Here is a 16852-nt window from a genome sequence, read left to right as displayed (position 1 = left end):
CCTATGGGGGAAATCATCTTTGCTGAGGTGCAAAAGAATGCGGGTTGCAAGGTGTGGGCAAAGTGGCAGGATTAGCACAGTTCCCGGCTCAGTCCACAAATACGATTAATGCCTAAAGGACCTAGGGTTCTAGGGACTCCCTCCTTGAAACTGGTCTCACTTAACTGGGTCCAAAGCAGTGTTCATGTCCTAAACACTTTTCACAAATGAACAAGCCTTGGTTGCTCGAGACTACTGTGGTGGTGACCTGATGCAGTATGCATTCTTTGTTGCAAAAAAGGTAGCAGGCGCCCCTCTCTAGAAAGAACATGGCATGATAACCTGTTCTGTGGTTTTTACCCACTTTCAGAGTCTGCAGCCATCGCTTTTTGCTCACTGTACTTTTCACAACGGAGGAACCAAGATGTGGACCCGTTGCTCACTGTGCTCAGAGGCACAGCTCCAACTCACTGATGAGGCCCAACTAGGCAAAAACACGTGTCTCGGGTTGCTGTTGGCACTCTTGTTCAAAGGAGGTTTGCCTGGCATTTCGGTGCTGGACTGCCCTTGCAGGCGGGACAAAGACTGATATGCAAATATTCCTCCTTTTTGAAAGGTACAGTGAGCAGAAAGCGATGGCTGCAGACTGAAAGTGGGAGAAAAAAAACACAGAACAGGGTATTATGCCATGTTCTTTCTAGAAGGGTTCCTGCTGAAAACAAAATTCAAATCAGGATCTCCCCCTCCCAGGATGGTAGAAGTACCAAGAAAGAACAACCTCACAAGAAATGGCAAAGAATGAAAGAAAAGAATTAAAAAGCCACAGATGTGAATACAACCTGCGGTGGAAAATAGCACAAAAGTCGGTAGAACACTTCCACTAGCCATAACTGTAGCATTGTTACTGTAACAGAATGGTTACAGGAGCTGAGAGAAAGGGGATACTAGGTAACCCCTCAGCACTCCTCATAGGGTGGTGTGTGCTGACCTCTCAAAAGGAAAAGCTAAGAAGGATAAAAACTACCCCTCGTACCATGAACAGTAGTTCTTGGGGGAATATAAAAGTACACAAAAAAGAAGAGCCCCAAGTGCTCCCAACAACACTGCACATAGCGTGCTGCAAAAGTGAAACACAGATGACTTTAACAAGGTATGGAGGAAAGCCAGACTCCATTAAATAAAGTAAAACATACAGAATAGGGTTCCCATGATCAGAGCACGAAAGAACGAACAATGCGGAAAAAGGCTCCCCTCATTCAGGAGAACAAGAAAAAGGTCCAGATGTCCAGCAAAAGGTGCTGGGGGTCTCACTAAGAGAGGGGATTAAGCATAACACTGAAATCTCGCTAGCACTGTGCCCTAGCAATGAGTTGGAGTTCGCACTCCTTAAGTCTCCCCAGTAACTTTAGAGGCGTCATGTGGCGCTCTGAACAAAATCAGAGGCAGTTCAGCATATATTTTTTGTACGTGTTTAGTTGCTGTGTGGTAATGGTATATGTAAATTGTTCAACATTGGAGAATTGGGCACAGATTGTCGGCAGGGCACTGGGGAGGAGGGAATGCAAAATATATCTTTTCCTAGAGTGGTGGAAATAGTTGCACTGGCAATGCATCCTGTTGTTCCCACTGTGTTCCGTCATATGTCCCATTTTTATACAGACTCCTCCCTAATGTTGTGCCTGCTCTTTCTCTTTTCTCTTCCTTTCCATTTATTAGAAAAAGATTATGATTGGCATCTGCGTTGCTGTCCTGTTGTTGATCCTCACCATAATCATTGCAGTAGCTATTGCTGCTGGATAGGGGATGCTATACAGCCTCTCGACTACCCACTGCCTCTTTTTGTTCTGGTAAGTTGTGCACCTTTAATTAGATACGCTCTTTGTTTTGAAGAACAGCAAGGGCACTGAAAAATTGTGTTTTTCTTCCACATATCTGCTCTTTTACTGCAAGGTTTGGAGAAGGGGGGTGTATGTCTGCAACACTTCTCTCCTTCTATGTCATGCTCCCACCATGCTCCCACCAACTGTTTGAGGCCTTACCCATGTGATGAGACCAGATCTGTCTTCTCAGAGCCGATGAGGGTATACATGTTCCTCAATACCACCAACTGTGCTCCCCTTCCTGCTCAATCATTAAAACAACCTTATTTCCCTGTTCTGTGTATTTTTACCTGCTTTGTGGTGGTATTACTGTTATGGGGCCAACTGATATGTACTGTAACCTTGCCTTTTTTGTTTGGAATTATCAGTATGCATCATGGAGCAGCAATTCTTTTCCACAGACTGAGCTGTATATAGGCATAAAGTGCCCTGAGAATAGGTGTTGGTCTTTTATAGCACCAAGACTTTGATTTGCTGTAGGGAATTATTTGTATCTGTGATAACGTTTTATCATCAAAGCAAGTTGGCTTGCAGCAAATTGTCAGTCAAAATCATTTTATTTCTAATTTACCATACCCCATAAAACATCACAGTAAAAATACCCGGATCGTGCAATAAAAATCATAAGGCACAACTAAAGCAAAAAATAAAAACACAGTAAAAACACTTTTGCACTGATAATACATGTGAAAGCCTGCCCAAAAAAGAGCTAAAAAATCAAAGCAGAAATTAATGTTCTACGTTTCCAGGCAAATTGTAAATGGCAAGCAAGTCTTAATCAATCTTCGCCTCTTGGAGGGACAATAGCAACATAAATACAGGTTCCCATTGTCTGAGACCACATCACCTTAAAACAATATAGTTTCCGTACATCGTTGTACAAAGGACAAAACTTTCCAAAATGGGCTAGACTTCCATTTATGCCTTAAAAGCAGTGAAAATCATTTGTGTATCATGGGCCCTGACCATTTACCAGTCATTGCTTTTACAGTGTAAAGAATGTGACCAAGGTAAGATACCTTACTGCTCTTAAGCAGCGGAAAGAGGACAATGGTGCCTAATTGACGATTTCACAGAATTCATATCTTCCCTTTGTTTCCCTCTCAGGGTCATGAACCTCTGTTTTAAGATCTTTTTTGAGACTTCAACAATATTTTAGGATTATCAAAACACTGTCACAAGATCAAAACACTGTCACAAGCTCACTGTTTCCAATGATTTTTAACAAATGCCAGCCACCCAATTGTATACCAACTTCGTAAGGAAAGAAATTGTATTACTAATGTTTTAGTTAGTTTAGTCTTTACTCGGCCACAATGAATTCCAAAATAGGCGAGGCCCCGGTTCCAAGTGGGTGGCATATGTAGACGTGGAAAGGGGGGGGCACCCAAAAAACATGAGAGAAATTAATGGTCCTTGCACTGTAGCCCATCTAAATTACACGCAGTTCACTACCTTAGGACCCCTCAGCCTCACCCTTTGCCCTGTAAACTGTTAGCATGTGGTCTACAGAAAACGCAACATTTTTGTAAATCGAGAACACTAGTGACTATTGTTAGGACAGTTTTTCTGAAGTCCAACTAAAGGCTTGGCAAAACCATTCAACTGAGACAGTACAAGACTCAACTTTGTTTATTAATTTGTAATGCGCACCGGACCCAAAGGTAGCAGGGTCTTTAGGTCGATGAGGGCTGTTTCTGTCCTGTGTAGGGGACGGAAACCTGATTGTCTAGCACCTAGTAGTTTGTACAGTTCAAGATGTTTCTGAATCTGGGTGTAAGCCACTTTATCCAGTATCTGCAATAGAAATGGTACCGTAGTAATAGGTTGGTAGTTAGTAGGGATAAGCAGATCTAGTGATGGTTTCTTGAGGAGCGGGAGCACCCAAGACTGTTTTAGATTGGGGGAATATCTGTACTTCCTGAGTATATGGTAGTGTAGACGGAGCAGCCAGGCTTATCTTGGGAGAGAGGGCTGTAGGAAAGTACACTGTACCTGTAGTATACCAAGGATATCGAGGCCCATGGAGTGACCAGGGATTGTTGGGCAAGTTTGTATGCAGTACCCTTTGGGAACACTACAACAACCCTGACTACAGGTAATTGGAAACCCAACCTTTGCTATAAGCTTGTGCTACACAGTTTTGGTAGCGTGTTGAGCAGCCAGGCTTATATCAAGAGGGGTCAATGTGAGCTGTAGGGGAGTTACACAGAGATTCACAGTGACAAGTATTCAGATAAACTCTTACACACAAGGTTTCTTGAATAAACAATTATTTATTCATCAGTCAGAGTAAGCCTTCTTCTGAAGGGAGCAATATAATAGTAACACTCAAATATGCTTCACAAAATACACTCTTAATATTTCTAAATCAGTAAGTACCCTTTCGGGATGGCCCACAGACACAACCTACACCCTCCAGGTGACTTCAATAGCTAGGGTGCTGGGGGACATTAATATATCACTGTTGCATTTAGAGTCATTTAAGAGTAAGTCAAAACAAAAAGGTTATTAGAACATACAAGACACTACACATATTCTTAAGCAGGCAAATACTTTCAGATCCCCCAATAAGAATCATTCAGTAGAACAGGCTAAGCCAAAGTCAGTGGGCAAAAGTCTATGAGCTGAAGCACTTCTTTGCAGGTAAGTAAGAAATGCCTTTGCACAATGTTTTAGAAGTCTTTGAAGAAAAGGAAGAATCAATGTAGGGCCACAAACCGTTAGACTTGTGAGTAGTAGAAGATGCAAGCAACTCGACAGCAAGAGGTAAGTTCTCTCAGACTTTTACAGTACCTTTTGAATTGAATAAAAAGTGCAGCAGATGACTCCTATTCCTGAGCAGCTCTGCAGATTTCACTGTTCCTGGGCCTCAGTCGTGGGGATAAGAGGGAGGACTTCTGGGGACTCATGCACTACAATAGCACGGTCCCCCCTCGCAACCAGCAATCTTCAAACAAGTGGCTGTTCGGTGTTTCAGCTCCTCGCCTCTACCGCAAATAGTAACACTGCGGTTCCTGGCTGTTGAGATGGTCTTTCCTTGCTGCTGGGGTCCCGCAATTTGTCTTGGTCAGCTTAAAAGCAACACACACAATCTAGTGTTCTTCTCCCTGGTATTTCGGTTTCCAGCAGCATCTCTGTGGAAAGTCAACCAGCTCAGAGAGAATGTCCAGGTGGCTTACTTTGGAGTTGATTGGTCCCACCAACTCAAGGGCAGAAGTCGTCCTTGCAAGAGCTTATCTGTCAATATGAATTTGGAGTTTCGGCACAGCAGCAAGGCTTCACCGGGCAAACACGGTCCAGGAGTTAGAGCAGGCGCCCTCTTCAAGTTCTTTTTTTCGGTTTCTTCGTCCAGTAGTCGACTCTGCCTTCCAAGCCAAAAGCCTTGCCTTTTATTCAGTTCTCTTCCATTCATTCCAGTCTAGCTGTCCGTCACACAGCAGGGTGGCTGTCCTTGCCGGACAGTCAGCCGGCCAATCACTACAGAGTGCATGTGGGTCTCCTAGGAGACTAATCACAGGGCACCACCCTCACTTCCTGCCCACCCCAGACTCCCTGGAGCCAGAGGCAGGCTTCACTCATGAATCCTGCCAAAGGCAAAGCGAACAAAGTGACCAACGCTGGTTTGGCACGCAGAGTAAATCTCAAGAAGGACCTTTCCACAAAGAAATGCGAGAAAAGACCAGCGTCATTTTGACAAAAATGGCACCCTTGGGTGCTTTACTGCAGCTGCGAACGTAGAAGCACACCACGGTAGTTAAAAGTAAACCACTGCCACCAGCCATTCAGTGAGGAAAGGGTATCATTAAAAAGGTTACATGAGAAGCTAGACAAAGAGGATACTAGGTAACCCCTCCAGCACCCTATTGTAAGATAGTGTGTGCTTGGTTTAGAAATTTACAAATGTAAATAAAATCAATTTCACTTTACTGCTCTGGGTAACAGTAATTAATCCCAGAGAAGGTGTTTAAACCTTGGGAAATCCTCAAGAGTTCCCTGTGCCAGTGCACTGAGGGTGTTGTGTGACACAATGTAAAAGATGATGCCTATGGAGTTTGTCAGGCTCCATAACCAAAAGAAACGCAAAGTTCAGAAATCACATTAAAATACACGAGAGAGTGGGGGGAAAAAGGGTCTCCCTAACACTCTCTCTTCCCCCCCCCCCCTTAACCCCGTGGACTAAGGGACAGGAGGATTGAATCCACCCCTGGATGAATCTCCTTACTGCAGTCGGTCATACTTTCTAGAGAGACCATCAGCATTTTGGTGATTACCCCCTGACCGGTGTTCAATGGTAAAATCAACCCCCTGTAGGCTGATTGACCATCTTAACAATTTAGGATTCTCCCTCTTCATCTGCATTAACCATCTCAAGGGTTGGTGGTCTGTCCGAATCACAAAAGTAGATCCATACAAGTATGGCCTAAACCTCTTCAGTGACCACACAATAGCAAAACATTCATGTTCTATGGTTGCCCACCTTGTCTCGGGTTCCTTCAGTTTCCTACTGATGAAGCAGATTGGGTGTTCACTGCCTTTCCCATCCATCTGACTCAGAACTGCACCTATACTGAAGCTTAAAAAAGGGCTTTCTTAAGTCCTTCAAATGCCTTTGTGCACTTTTCATTCCACCTGACCTTCTTGGGGAAATTTGGGTGAGGAGATCACATTCAAGGGAGAAGCTATGGTCCCATAGTTCTCAATAAAGTTCTTATAGTATCCTGTAAGACCTAGAAAGGCTCTCACTTAGGTTTGAGTAGTAGGGTTGGCCCAGTCTTGTACAGCTTGTACTTTGCTAGGCAATGGCCTTATTTCATCTCCTCCTACCTCATGTCTAAGGTAGACCACTTTGACATGTGCTTTCCTTTATGGTCAGATGGGCCTGCTCCAGAGCCTGCAAAACATTTCTTAGGTGATCAAGATGTTATTAGGGCTGAACACAGCAATGTCATCCAAGTATGCCATGCAGAAGTCCTCCATCCCATACAGAACATGATTCACCATCCTTTGGAATGTAGCAGGTGCATTCTTTAGTCCAAAAGGTATAACCTTAAGCTGGTAGAGGCCTCCTGGGGGTGGAGAATGCAGTTTTCTCCTTGGCATGGTCTGTCCGAGCTATTTGCCAATAGCCTGAGGTTAGGTAAAATGTACTGAGGAACTTAACTGAACAAAATCTGTCCACCAGCTCCTCTGTTTTAGGTAAAGGATGGGCATCAATTGTGGTCACTGCATTAAGAGCTCTATAGTCCAACAGAATCTCAACTCCTTGGATCCTCCTTTTGGTGCTAACACAACTGGACTAGCCCGTGGACTGGTAGATGGCTCTATTACCCCAAGATCAAGCATCTTCTTGACCTCTTCCTTTATGTGGGTTCTTACATGGTCTGACATTCTGTAACCTCTGCTTTTAACAGGGGGACAGTCCCCAGTGAGGCTATCATGTTGGCCCCAAGGGTCAAGCCAGGTGTTAGTGAAAACAGGGAGGCAAACTGATTCAACATAACTTTGCACTCCTCTGCTGTTGCAGAGTCAGATCAGAAGAGATTAACCCCTTCTATCTTTCCATCCAAAGGTTGTGCCCTGGGGAGGTCAGGTAGAGGTTCACTCTCCTCCTCCTGTTGACCAGGGGCTTGAAGCAAAGCTCCCAGTCCTGGTCCAGAGACGAAGGCCTTTAGGCGCTTGGTGTGAAAGACCCTAGGGGCCTCCTTAGGATTGCCTAAGTCCACCAAATAATTGACCTCTCCAAGTTTGCCCACAACCTTGAAGGTTCCAATCCATTTGTCCTGTAAGGCCCTCTGCCTTGTAGGTACCATAACTAGAACTAGCTGGTCTTGAGTAAACTCGACCATGTTGGCCACCAGTGTTTAACCAGAGCCTGACCTGCTTTCAAGTTATGATGCTTCTGTCATCATGTGTGTCATTTTCCTTCGGAGACCTAACACCTAGTCAGTGACTCTCACTGGCTTGTGGGAAGGAGCACTCTCCAACCCTTCCTTGATTAGGGCCAATTGACCTCTAACCAGATAACCAGAGAGGAGCTCAAATGGGCTAAAGCCAACCGCTTCTTGAGGGACTTCTCTATGAGCAAATAAAAGGCATGGTAGTAGAAGGTCCCATGTTCTTCTAAGCACCTATCATGCGCTTCATAGTTATATTAAACCTCTCCACCAACCCATTGGTCTGGGGATGGTAGGCTGTTGAGAACTTGTAGGTCACTCCACAGTTTTCCCACATGGTTTGCATGTAGTGGGACATAAAATCAGTCCCTCTGTCTGAGGTAACCTCCTTAGGGAAACCTACCCTGGTAAAAATACCAGAAAGGGCCTTAGCCACTGCCTGAGCAGTAACAGTTCTCATAGGTATAGCTTCAGAATATCTGGTAGCTGTCAGAATGTACCAAAGTATTAACTGAAAAGGATACAATACTCAAAAGGATACAGGAGGTAGGGTCTTCCGGATCCCTGTTCACACGATTTGATAGTTGTGAAGTCAATTGAAGACCTTCCAAATGATACAACCCTCTGGCTGATAGAACAGGCAGAGCGATGGATCACTGGAAAGGGCGTGGGTAAGGTATAGAAAGCCAGCCTAGGACAAATTAAAGTATCATGAATAACTGCTCCAACCTGAGTATGATGAATTAGATAAAGACAGGAATGTTCACACTGACCTTTAGTTTAGGGTAGAATAATCCAGAAGTCTCTTGATGGATTTGAATGAAGAACAAACGACAAGGAAGGGAAAATTAGTAAGGGAGACTTATCCCGAACGGAACGAGGCTCACGCTAGATACGGGTTGAATTCACCACAGGATAGCGTCCAAAAGTTCAGTTCAATGTCACCTTCCAATAATCCTTGAAAAGCGTCCTTCCCACTATAGGGATCAATCCTTCTGTTAATTCCACAGATGCAGGAGTTAGAAAAACAAAGTACACGCGGTTATAAACAGCCGCGAAGAAAATAACGTTTGAAGACAACGTGCGCGTGTGGATTTTACACGCGGGCAGGATTCGCGCAGACTGGGCCAGCCGCGTGTGAAGACAACGTGCGCGTGTGGATTTTACACGCGGGCAGGATTCGCGCAGACTGGGCCAGCCGCGTGTGAAGACAACGTGCGCGTGTGGATTTACACGCGGGCAGGATACACGCAGCCTTGGCCAGCCGCACTTGAAGACAGAAAGCGCGTGTGGATTTTACACGCGGGCAGGATTTACGCAGCCTTGGCCAGCCGCGCTTGAAGACAGAAAGCGCGTGTGGATTTTACACGCGGGCAGGATTTACGCAGCCTTGGCCAGCCGCGCTTGAAGGCAGAGAGCGCGTGTGGAATAACACGCGGGCGGTGTTCCCGCAGTCCGGAACAGCCGCGTTTGGAGACAGCGTGCGCGTGTGGAATTACACGCGGGCAGGATTTACGCAGCCTTGGCCAGCCGCACTTGAAGACAGAAAGCGCGTGTGGATTTTACACGCGGGCAGGATTTACGCAGCCTTGGCCAGCCGCGCTTGAAGACAGAGAGCGCGTGTGAAATATCACGCGAAGGAATAGCTCCAGGAATCAGCGTGTGGCGGAACACACGCTATTGAAGGCCCAAAGGTAGCTGTAGAAATAGGCCAGGATGCAGATCAGAGGTTCAGCTACACAACGCCAATAGATGCGATCAGAAGCAGCGAGTGAAGTTTCTACGCTGCTTAAATACGTAATAATACGTAATACCGTAGTTCACGTGACGAAGCAAAAGTCACGTGAAGTTAGCGACGTGAAAAGTGCAAACGTCGTTTTCCCGGTAACGTATCGAATAACCTCCATTTGGAGTAGAACGGTCTAGCTGTTCTACGAGCGTAGCGTCCAGCATGCATGACAGTGCCATCCCCCAAAGGGACAACCTCTCCCCTTCTTGTGTGAAAGCGCTTCAATAAAGCAGGAGCATGAATATTAGAAAGAGGTTCCCAGGACCTATCTTCGGGACCATAGCCCTTCCAATCCACCAGATAATATGGTCTACCAGAACGTAGTTTCATATCCAGTATGTCTTGTACCTCGTATTCATCAGAACCCCGCACAGAAATAGCAACAGGCCGTACAGGCAGTCTAGTGGCTTCAGAGAATGGCTTAATGAGTGACACGTGGAATACCGGATGCACCCGCCATCGTTGTGGCAAAGCCAGACGTATAGCAGCAGGATTAAGAACTTGGAGCACTACATACGGACCGATGTATTTAGGCAACAATTTCTTTTTGCCTGGAATTCTTAAGTTCTTAGTGGATAGCCAGACTTTCATACCAGCCTTATAGACAGGTGCGGATACTCTATGAGCATCGGCATAGAACTTGTCACGTCGTTTAGCCTGCTCCAATTGCTGCTTCACCTTTCTTTGTAATCTCTTCAGATCACGAAAAGTACGGCCTGCGGCAGGCGTGTCCAAGGATAGACCGGAATCCAGAGGTATTGATCGGGGGTGTTGTCCATAGAGAGCATAGAACGGTGAAGTGCCTATGGCACTATGATAAGAGTTGTTATAGGCGAATTCAGCCGCCGGCAGTACCGTGAGCCAATCTGATTGGTATTGCAAACACAGACACCGCAGATATTGTTCCATAGTACAATTGACCCTTTCAGTCTGTCCGTCAGTTTGAGGATGATAAGCACTGGACATTCTATCATCAATCAGTAATGCAGATGTTAAAGCTCTCCAAAAGCGTGACGCAAACTGTGAGCCCCTGTCAGTAATGATTACTGATGGTAGACCAAAGAAACGAAATATATGATGGATGAATAGTTCAGCCAGAACAGCAGCAGTTGGTAAACCAATACAGGGAATAAAAAGAGCCAATTTAGTGAAATAATCCACTACGACCCATATGGTATCATATCCCTGATTTGGGGGGAGTTCTACCACAAAGTCCATAGATATCATGTCCCATGGTTTGTTAGGGACAGGTAGGGACTGGAGTAAGCCCACTGGTTTACCAGGAGTATTTTTGCATTGGATACATACAGAACAAGAAGATACATAGTTTATAACATCCTTTGCCAAGGATGGCCACCAGCACCACCTTTTGAGCAGATCCAGTGTTTTCTTCCGTCCAGGATGGGCTGCAATCAAGGAATCATGATTCCATTTGAGGGCTTTATTCCGCATTGAAGGAGTTGGTAGATAAAGTACTCCTTGTGTGAATGGTAAACCGTTATGTACGTCCAGATTCATATCCTGGACTACTTGTGGATGAGTTTTTACCCACTCTTGTACTTCGGTTTTTAGGGATGGTTGAACCGAACAACTACATATTACATGATCTGCCAGCAGCTGAATCTGTACTTGTTTTTCTTCCTGCGCCTCTTCACTCATGCGGGACAAAGCGTCCAACTTAACATGTTCTCGGGCAGGACGATATGTGACCTGGAAATTGTATTGGGCAAAAAAGACATGCCATCTGGCCTGACGGGCCGTAAGGCATTTCATAGATTTGAATGCTTGGAGATTTCTATGGTTAGAGTACACCAACACCTGTTTGGCCCCAAGAAGATGATGACGCCATTCTCGGAAAGCATCTTTGATAGCCAGTAGTTCCCGCTCAGTGACGGTGTAGTTCCGTTCATATGAGGTGAGTTTGCGAGAGAAGAAAGCCACTGGGTGTTCCTCCTTGGTTTCTGTGCAAACTTGTGAGAGTACTGCACCAATAGCGACACTGGATGCATCCGCTTCAACGACAAACTGGCGATCAGGATCCGGATGTTGAAGCACGGGTGCAGTGGTAAATGCTTCCTTCAGCTTTTCGAATGCTGCTTGGGCATGTTGGTTCCAACAGAAAGGAACTTTAGAACTAGTTAAAGCCGTCAAAGGAGCTACTGTTTTGGAAAAGGAATGGATAAATCTGCGATAGAAATTCGCAAAGCCTAAGAAAGACTGTAGTGACTTGACATTATGCGGAATCGGCCAATTCAAGACGGCCTTTACCTTGGAACGACTCATTCGAGCACCTAGATTGGTAATGTCGTAACCAAGGAATTCCACTTCCTGTGAATGAAAGACACATTTTTCGGCTTTCACATAAAGATGGTTCTCCCTGAGTCTTCGTAGGACTGTAGAAACATGTCTGACGTGTTCCGATAAAGATGATGAGTAGACCAGAATGTCATCCAGATAGATAACCACAAATTGGTCCATTATGTCTCTGAATATATCATTCATGAAGAATTGAAATGTAGCGGGAGCATTGCACAGACCAAAAGGCATCACCAAATATTCGTAAAGACCATACCGTGTCTTAAAAGCGGTCTTCCATTCGTCGCCTTCACGAATGCGAACCAAATTGTATGCACCTCGCAAGTCCAATTTGGTGAAATAACTGGAAGTGCCTAATTGATCCAACAGAACGTTTATTAGTGGTAAGGGGTATTGGTTTTTGATGGTGATATCATTAAGTGCCCTGTAATCAATGCATGGTCTGAGATCTCCCTCTTTCTTAGGAACAAAGAATAGAGGAGATGCAGCAGGTGATTGTGAGGGCCGTATAAAGCCCATTGCTAGCGCTTTATCAATGTATTCTTTTAACACAACATCTTCTTTAGGTGTTAGTGAATAAACACGGCCTGTAGGAATTTTGGCACCAGGAATCAATTCGATAGGACAGTCGTACTGTCGATGAGGAGGTAATTGTTCTGCCTGGCCTTTATCAAAGACATCAGCATAATCAGCGTATTCGCATGGTATGATATTGTCGCATTGATGTACAACGCTGATAGTTGAATCCTCCACCATAGAGGCCAATATGTGTTGTTTATTTGACACCTCCTGACTGGTAAAGCAATGTGCATTGCAATGAATCGAAGGATATTGGAGCGATCCCGAAACCCAGTCAACAGCAGGATTGTGAAGGGTTAACCAAGCAAGACCAAGTATGATCTCATACTGTGGAGCAGCAATAACATCGAAGATGATTTCTTCTGAATGATTATTCGATAACGTCATCTGAACAGGTACCGTCTCCTGGGTTACCATACCAGAAGTCAAAACAGATCCGTCCACGGTGTTCACCGTTTCAGGTCTTTTTTTGTTTACAAGGGGTAAGGAACAGTTCTTGGCATAAGTGATGTCTATGTAATTGCTGGTGGCTCCAGAATCAACCATGGCCTTGGAAACCACTTCTCGCTCATCACAACGTAACGTCACCTGAACTATAACAGGTGCATGTTTAGGAATGGTACTGGAGTCCGGTGAAACACTCGACATAGGGACTCCTGCTATTGTCGAGTTTTGGCGTTTCCCGCACGCTTGATGGGTTTTTTAGGACATGTTGCCAATAAATGCTCGGAAGAACCACAGTACATACATAAGTGGTTTTTTCTTCGGTTCTCCCGTTCTGCATTGGACAATCGGCCTCTCACGGCGCCAATCTGCATGGGTTCAGGGTCGTTAGAGATGACTGCTGGTGTCTCTGACCGCCCCGAGACTGGCATGAAGGGCTTTTTCTCTCCCTTTCGAGCATTCCTTCGGGCGTCGATTTGTAGAACCAAATCGAGCAACTCTGGAAAACCCGTAGGAACCACAGGAACTGTAGATAAGGCATCTTTCAGTTCTTCAGAAAGACCCTTGTAGAAAACAGCCGTTTTCTTGCTGTCAGGCCATTGGGTCTCCGCCGTCAGTTGATTGAACCGGGCAACGTAAGACATAAGGGGTTGGCTGCCTTGTTGCAGGTTAAGCAACTCTAAATCTGTGGCTTGAGTAGAGTAACGCATGTCAAAGACTTTACTCATAGCAGTCAAGAGATCGTCACAATCGTACAACAAAGGGCTATTTGTTTCCAACAAAGGGTTAGCCCAAGCAGCAGCTGTGCCCCCTAAATGGGAAAGCACGAAGGCTGCTTTTGTGGTTAGATCAGGAAAAGATGTAGGACGGCAAAGAAAATGGAGTCGGCACTGATTTACAAAGGTTCTATAGGTTTTGGGATCACCCGTGAACCGTTCCGGAGGGGCCAAGGGAAACTGAGTGGGCATAACCACATTAATAGTTTCCTGTGGGGGTGCCGGAGTCCCAGATCCAGATGCAGTAGCCATCGGCATCTGTGCTCCCTGAGGACTACCATGTAGGGCGTCTTGCATAACGTCCATACGGTGCCGTAACATGTCCTGTGCTGTAACCATTTCATTTCTCAAATCGCTGATCAACTGTGTCAAAACAGCTAAAGGATCCGTACCCTCCATGGCTTCTGATTCTGTCAGAATGTACCAAAGTATTAACTGAAAAGGATACAATACTCAAAAGGATACAGGAGGTAGGGTCTTCCGGATCCCTGTTCACACGATTTGATAGTTGTGAAGTCAATTGAAGACCTTCCAAATGATACAACCCTCTGGCTGATAGAACAGGCAGAGCGATGGATCACTGGAAAGGGCGTGGGTAAGGTATAGAAAGCCAGCCTAGGACAAATTAAAGTATCATGAATAACTGCTCCAACCTGAGTATGATGAATTAGATAAAGACAGGAATGTTCACACTGACCTTTAGTTTAGGGTAGAATAATCCAGAAGTCTCTTGATGGATTTGAATGAAGAACAAACGACAAGGAAGGGAAAATTAGTAAGGGAGACTTATCCCGAACGGAACGAGGCTCACGCTAGATACGGGTTGAATTCACCACAGGATAGCGTCCAAAAGTTCAGTTCAATGTCACCTTCCAATAATCCTTGAAAAGCGTCCTTCCCACTATAGGGATCAATCCTTCTGTTAATTCCACAGATGCAGGAGTTAGAAAAACAAAGTACACGCGGTTATAAACAGCCGCGAAGAAAATAACGTTTGAAGACAACGTGCGCGTGTGGATTTTACACGCGGGCAGGATTCGCGCAGACTGGGCCAGCCGCGTGTGAAGACAACGTGCGCGTGTGGATTTTACACGCGGGCAGGATTCGCGCAGACTGGGCCAGCCGCGTGTGAAGACAACGTGCGCGTGTGGATTTACACGCGGGCAGGATACACGCAGCCTTGGCCAGCCGCACTTGAAGACAGAAAGCGCGTGTGGATTTTACACGCGGGCAGGATTTACGCAGCCTTGGCCAGCCGCGCTTGAAGACAGAAAGCGCGTGTGGATTTTACACGCGGGCAGGATTTACGCAGCCTTGGCCAGCCGCGCTTGAAGGCAGAGAGCGCGTGTGGAATAACACGCGGGCAGTGTTCCCGCAGTCCGGAACAGCCGCGTTTGGAGACAGCGTGCGCGTGTGGAATTACACGCGGGCAGGATTTACGCAGCCTTGGCCAGCCGCACTTGAAGACAGAAAGCGCGTGTGGATTTTACACGCGGGCAGGATTTACGCAGCCTTGGCCAGCCGCGCTTGAAGACAGAGCGCGTGTGAAATATCACGCGAAGGAATAGCTCCAGGAATCAGCGTGTGGCGGAACACACGCTATTGAAGGCCCAAAGGTAGCTGTAGAAATATGCCAGGATGCAGATCAGAGGTTCAGCTACACAACGCCAATAGATGCGATCAGAAGCAGCGAGTGAAGTTTCTACGCTGCTTAAATACGTAATAATACATAATACCGTAGTTCACGTGACGAAGCAAAAGTCACGTGAAGTTAGCGACGTGAAAAGTGCAAACGTCGTTTTCCCGGTAACGTATCGAATAACCTCCATTTGGAGTAGAACGGTCTAGCTGTTCTACGAGCGTAGCGTCCAGCATGCATGACAGTAGCATGGTGTACCACAACCAATATAAATCGGTTGCCTGAAGATGTGGGAGGGTCTAAGGGACCATCAATGTCGATTCCTACCCTCTCAAAAGGGACTCCCACCACTGGAGGAGGCGCCAAGGGTTCCACATTCTTGGCTCCACTCTTGCCAGATGTCTGACAAGTGTGACAGCTTCTACGGAATTTATCTACATCAGATCCCATCTTGGGCCAGTAGAAATGCAGAGAAATCCTTTCCTTGGTCTTCTAAAAACTTAAGTGACCAGCTAAAGGAATCTCATGGGCTAACTGTAGAAACTGAGGTCTCACCTCCTGGGGCACTACAAGTCTTCTGTAGTCTCCGGCTGTAGACTCAGTAGGCTCACTGTAAAGGAGGCCATCCTCCCAGTACAGCCTGTGCTTCCCTGGCTCTTGCCCATCCAGCCGGGAAGCTGCCTGTTGGCAAAGTCCTTCAAAAGTAGTACACTCCTCTGCTGAAGTCTGCCCTACAGATGCCACCTTCTGCAAGCAAGGTCTGCAGCTCAGGATCAGGATGGTCTTTAGGATCCAGATCTCCAACAGGGGGGAAGGGCTTCTTCCAGCTCTGTTATCAGTAACTGGATCACCATCCTCTGGTTGGTCCTCCCACTCAGCCGGTGGTGGGGTCACAGGTGAGACCTTGGACTGTCCTCTCGGGGATGTCTTTGTTTTGTGCACATGGGTGCTGCCTTTCTTCCTTCCTGAGACCTTGGATTTCCCCTTTGTCTCTGTCCTTGTCTTGGAATCAGAAGGGTGTTCTTCCCGTGGACTGGGAGTTATAGGTACCTCTGTAACTTCCCATTGAGAGTCATTCAAAGTTTGCTCTCTGGCCAGTCTAGTCTGCTCCTGCTTCCTTTTGCTGGAAGGCCTGGGTGAGCTTGATACAACTCCAAGAACTTTTAAGTCATTACCCAACAGGTCTCTCCCAGGCACCTCATTCTGTACACTGACAGGTATTCTTGCAGTCATATTGTTGCACTGGATGAGAGCTGGTAGTATTGGAACCATCTGGACAGGGCTCCAGCAAGCTTAGTGGGTGCCTTAGCAAAATCCGCAGGTTGGAAAAAGGTTTCATCCACCACTGTAATGCTGGCCCCAGTGTCTCTAATGGCAACGGTTTCCTGTCCATTCAGAAGTACACTGTCCTTGTAATATTCTTTTGTGTTATCTGGAATAGAGTTATACACATCTACATTCTGCTGTTCCTACAGACCCAGGGACACTAAAACACTGGCTAAGACTCCAATGGGGTCCTCGGCCAATAGATGAAAGATTCCACTTGCCATATG

General features: G+C 46.0%; 1 protein-coding gene across 1 annotated transcript in view; it reads left to right on the top strand.

The window, feature by feature from the left end:
* The window catches only part of STX4 (syntaxin 4), a 499563-nt gene that overhangs the window by 434116 nt on the left and 48595 nt on the right, over positions 1-16852 (top strand). The window contains exon 10 of the mRNA XM_069651919.1: positions 1696-1826. Within this exon, the coding sequence (XP_069508020.1) occupies positions 1696-1779 (84 nt within the window). The 3' untranslated portion in view covers positions 1780-1826. The remainder of the gene's footprint in view (positions 1-1695; positions 1827-16852) is intronic.

This window comes from Ambystoma mexicanum, chromosome 3p (genome assembly GCF_040938575.1).
Source record: "Ambystoma mexicanum isolate Mex_15411 chromosome 3p, UKY_AmexF1_1, whole genome shotgun sequence".
Taxonomy (NCBI): Eukaryota; Metazoa; Chordata; class Amphibia; order Caudata; family Ambystomatidae; genus Ambystoma; species Ambystoma mexicanum.
This window is presented reverse-complemented; position numbering and strand designations above follow the sequence as displayed.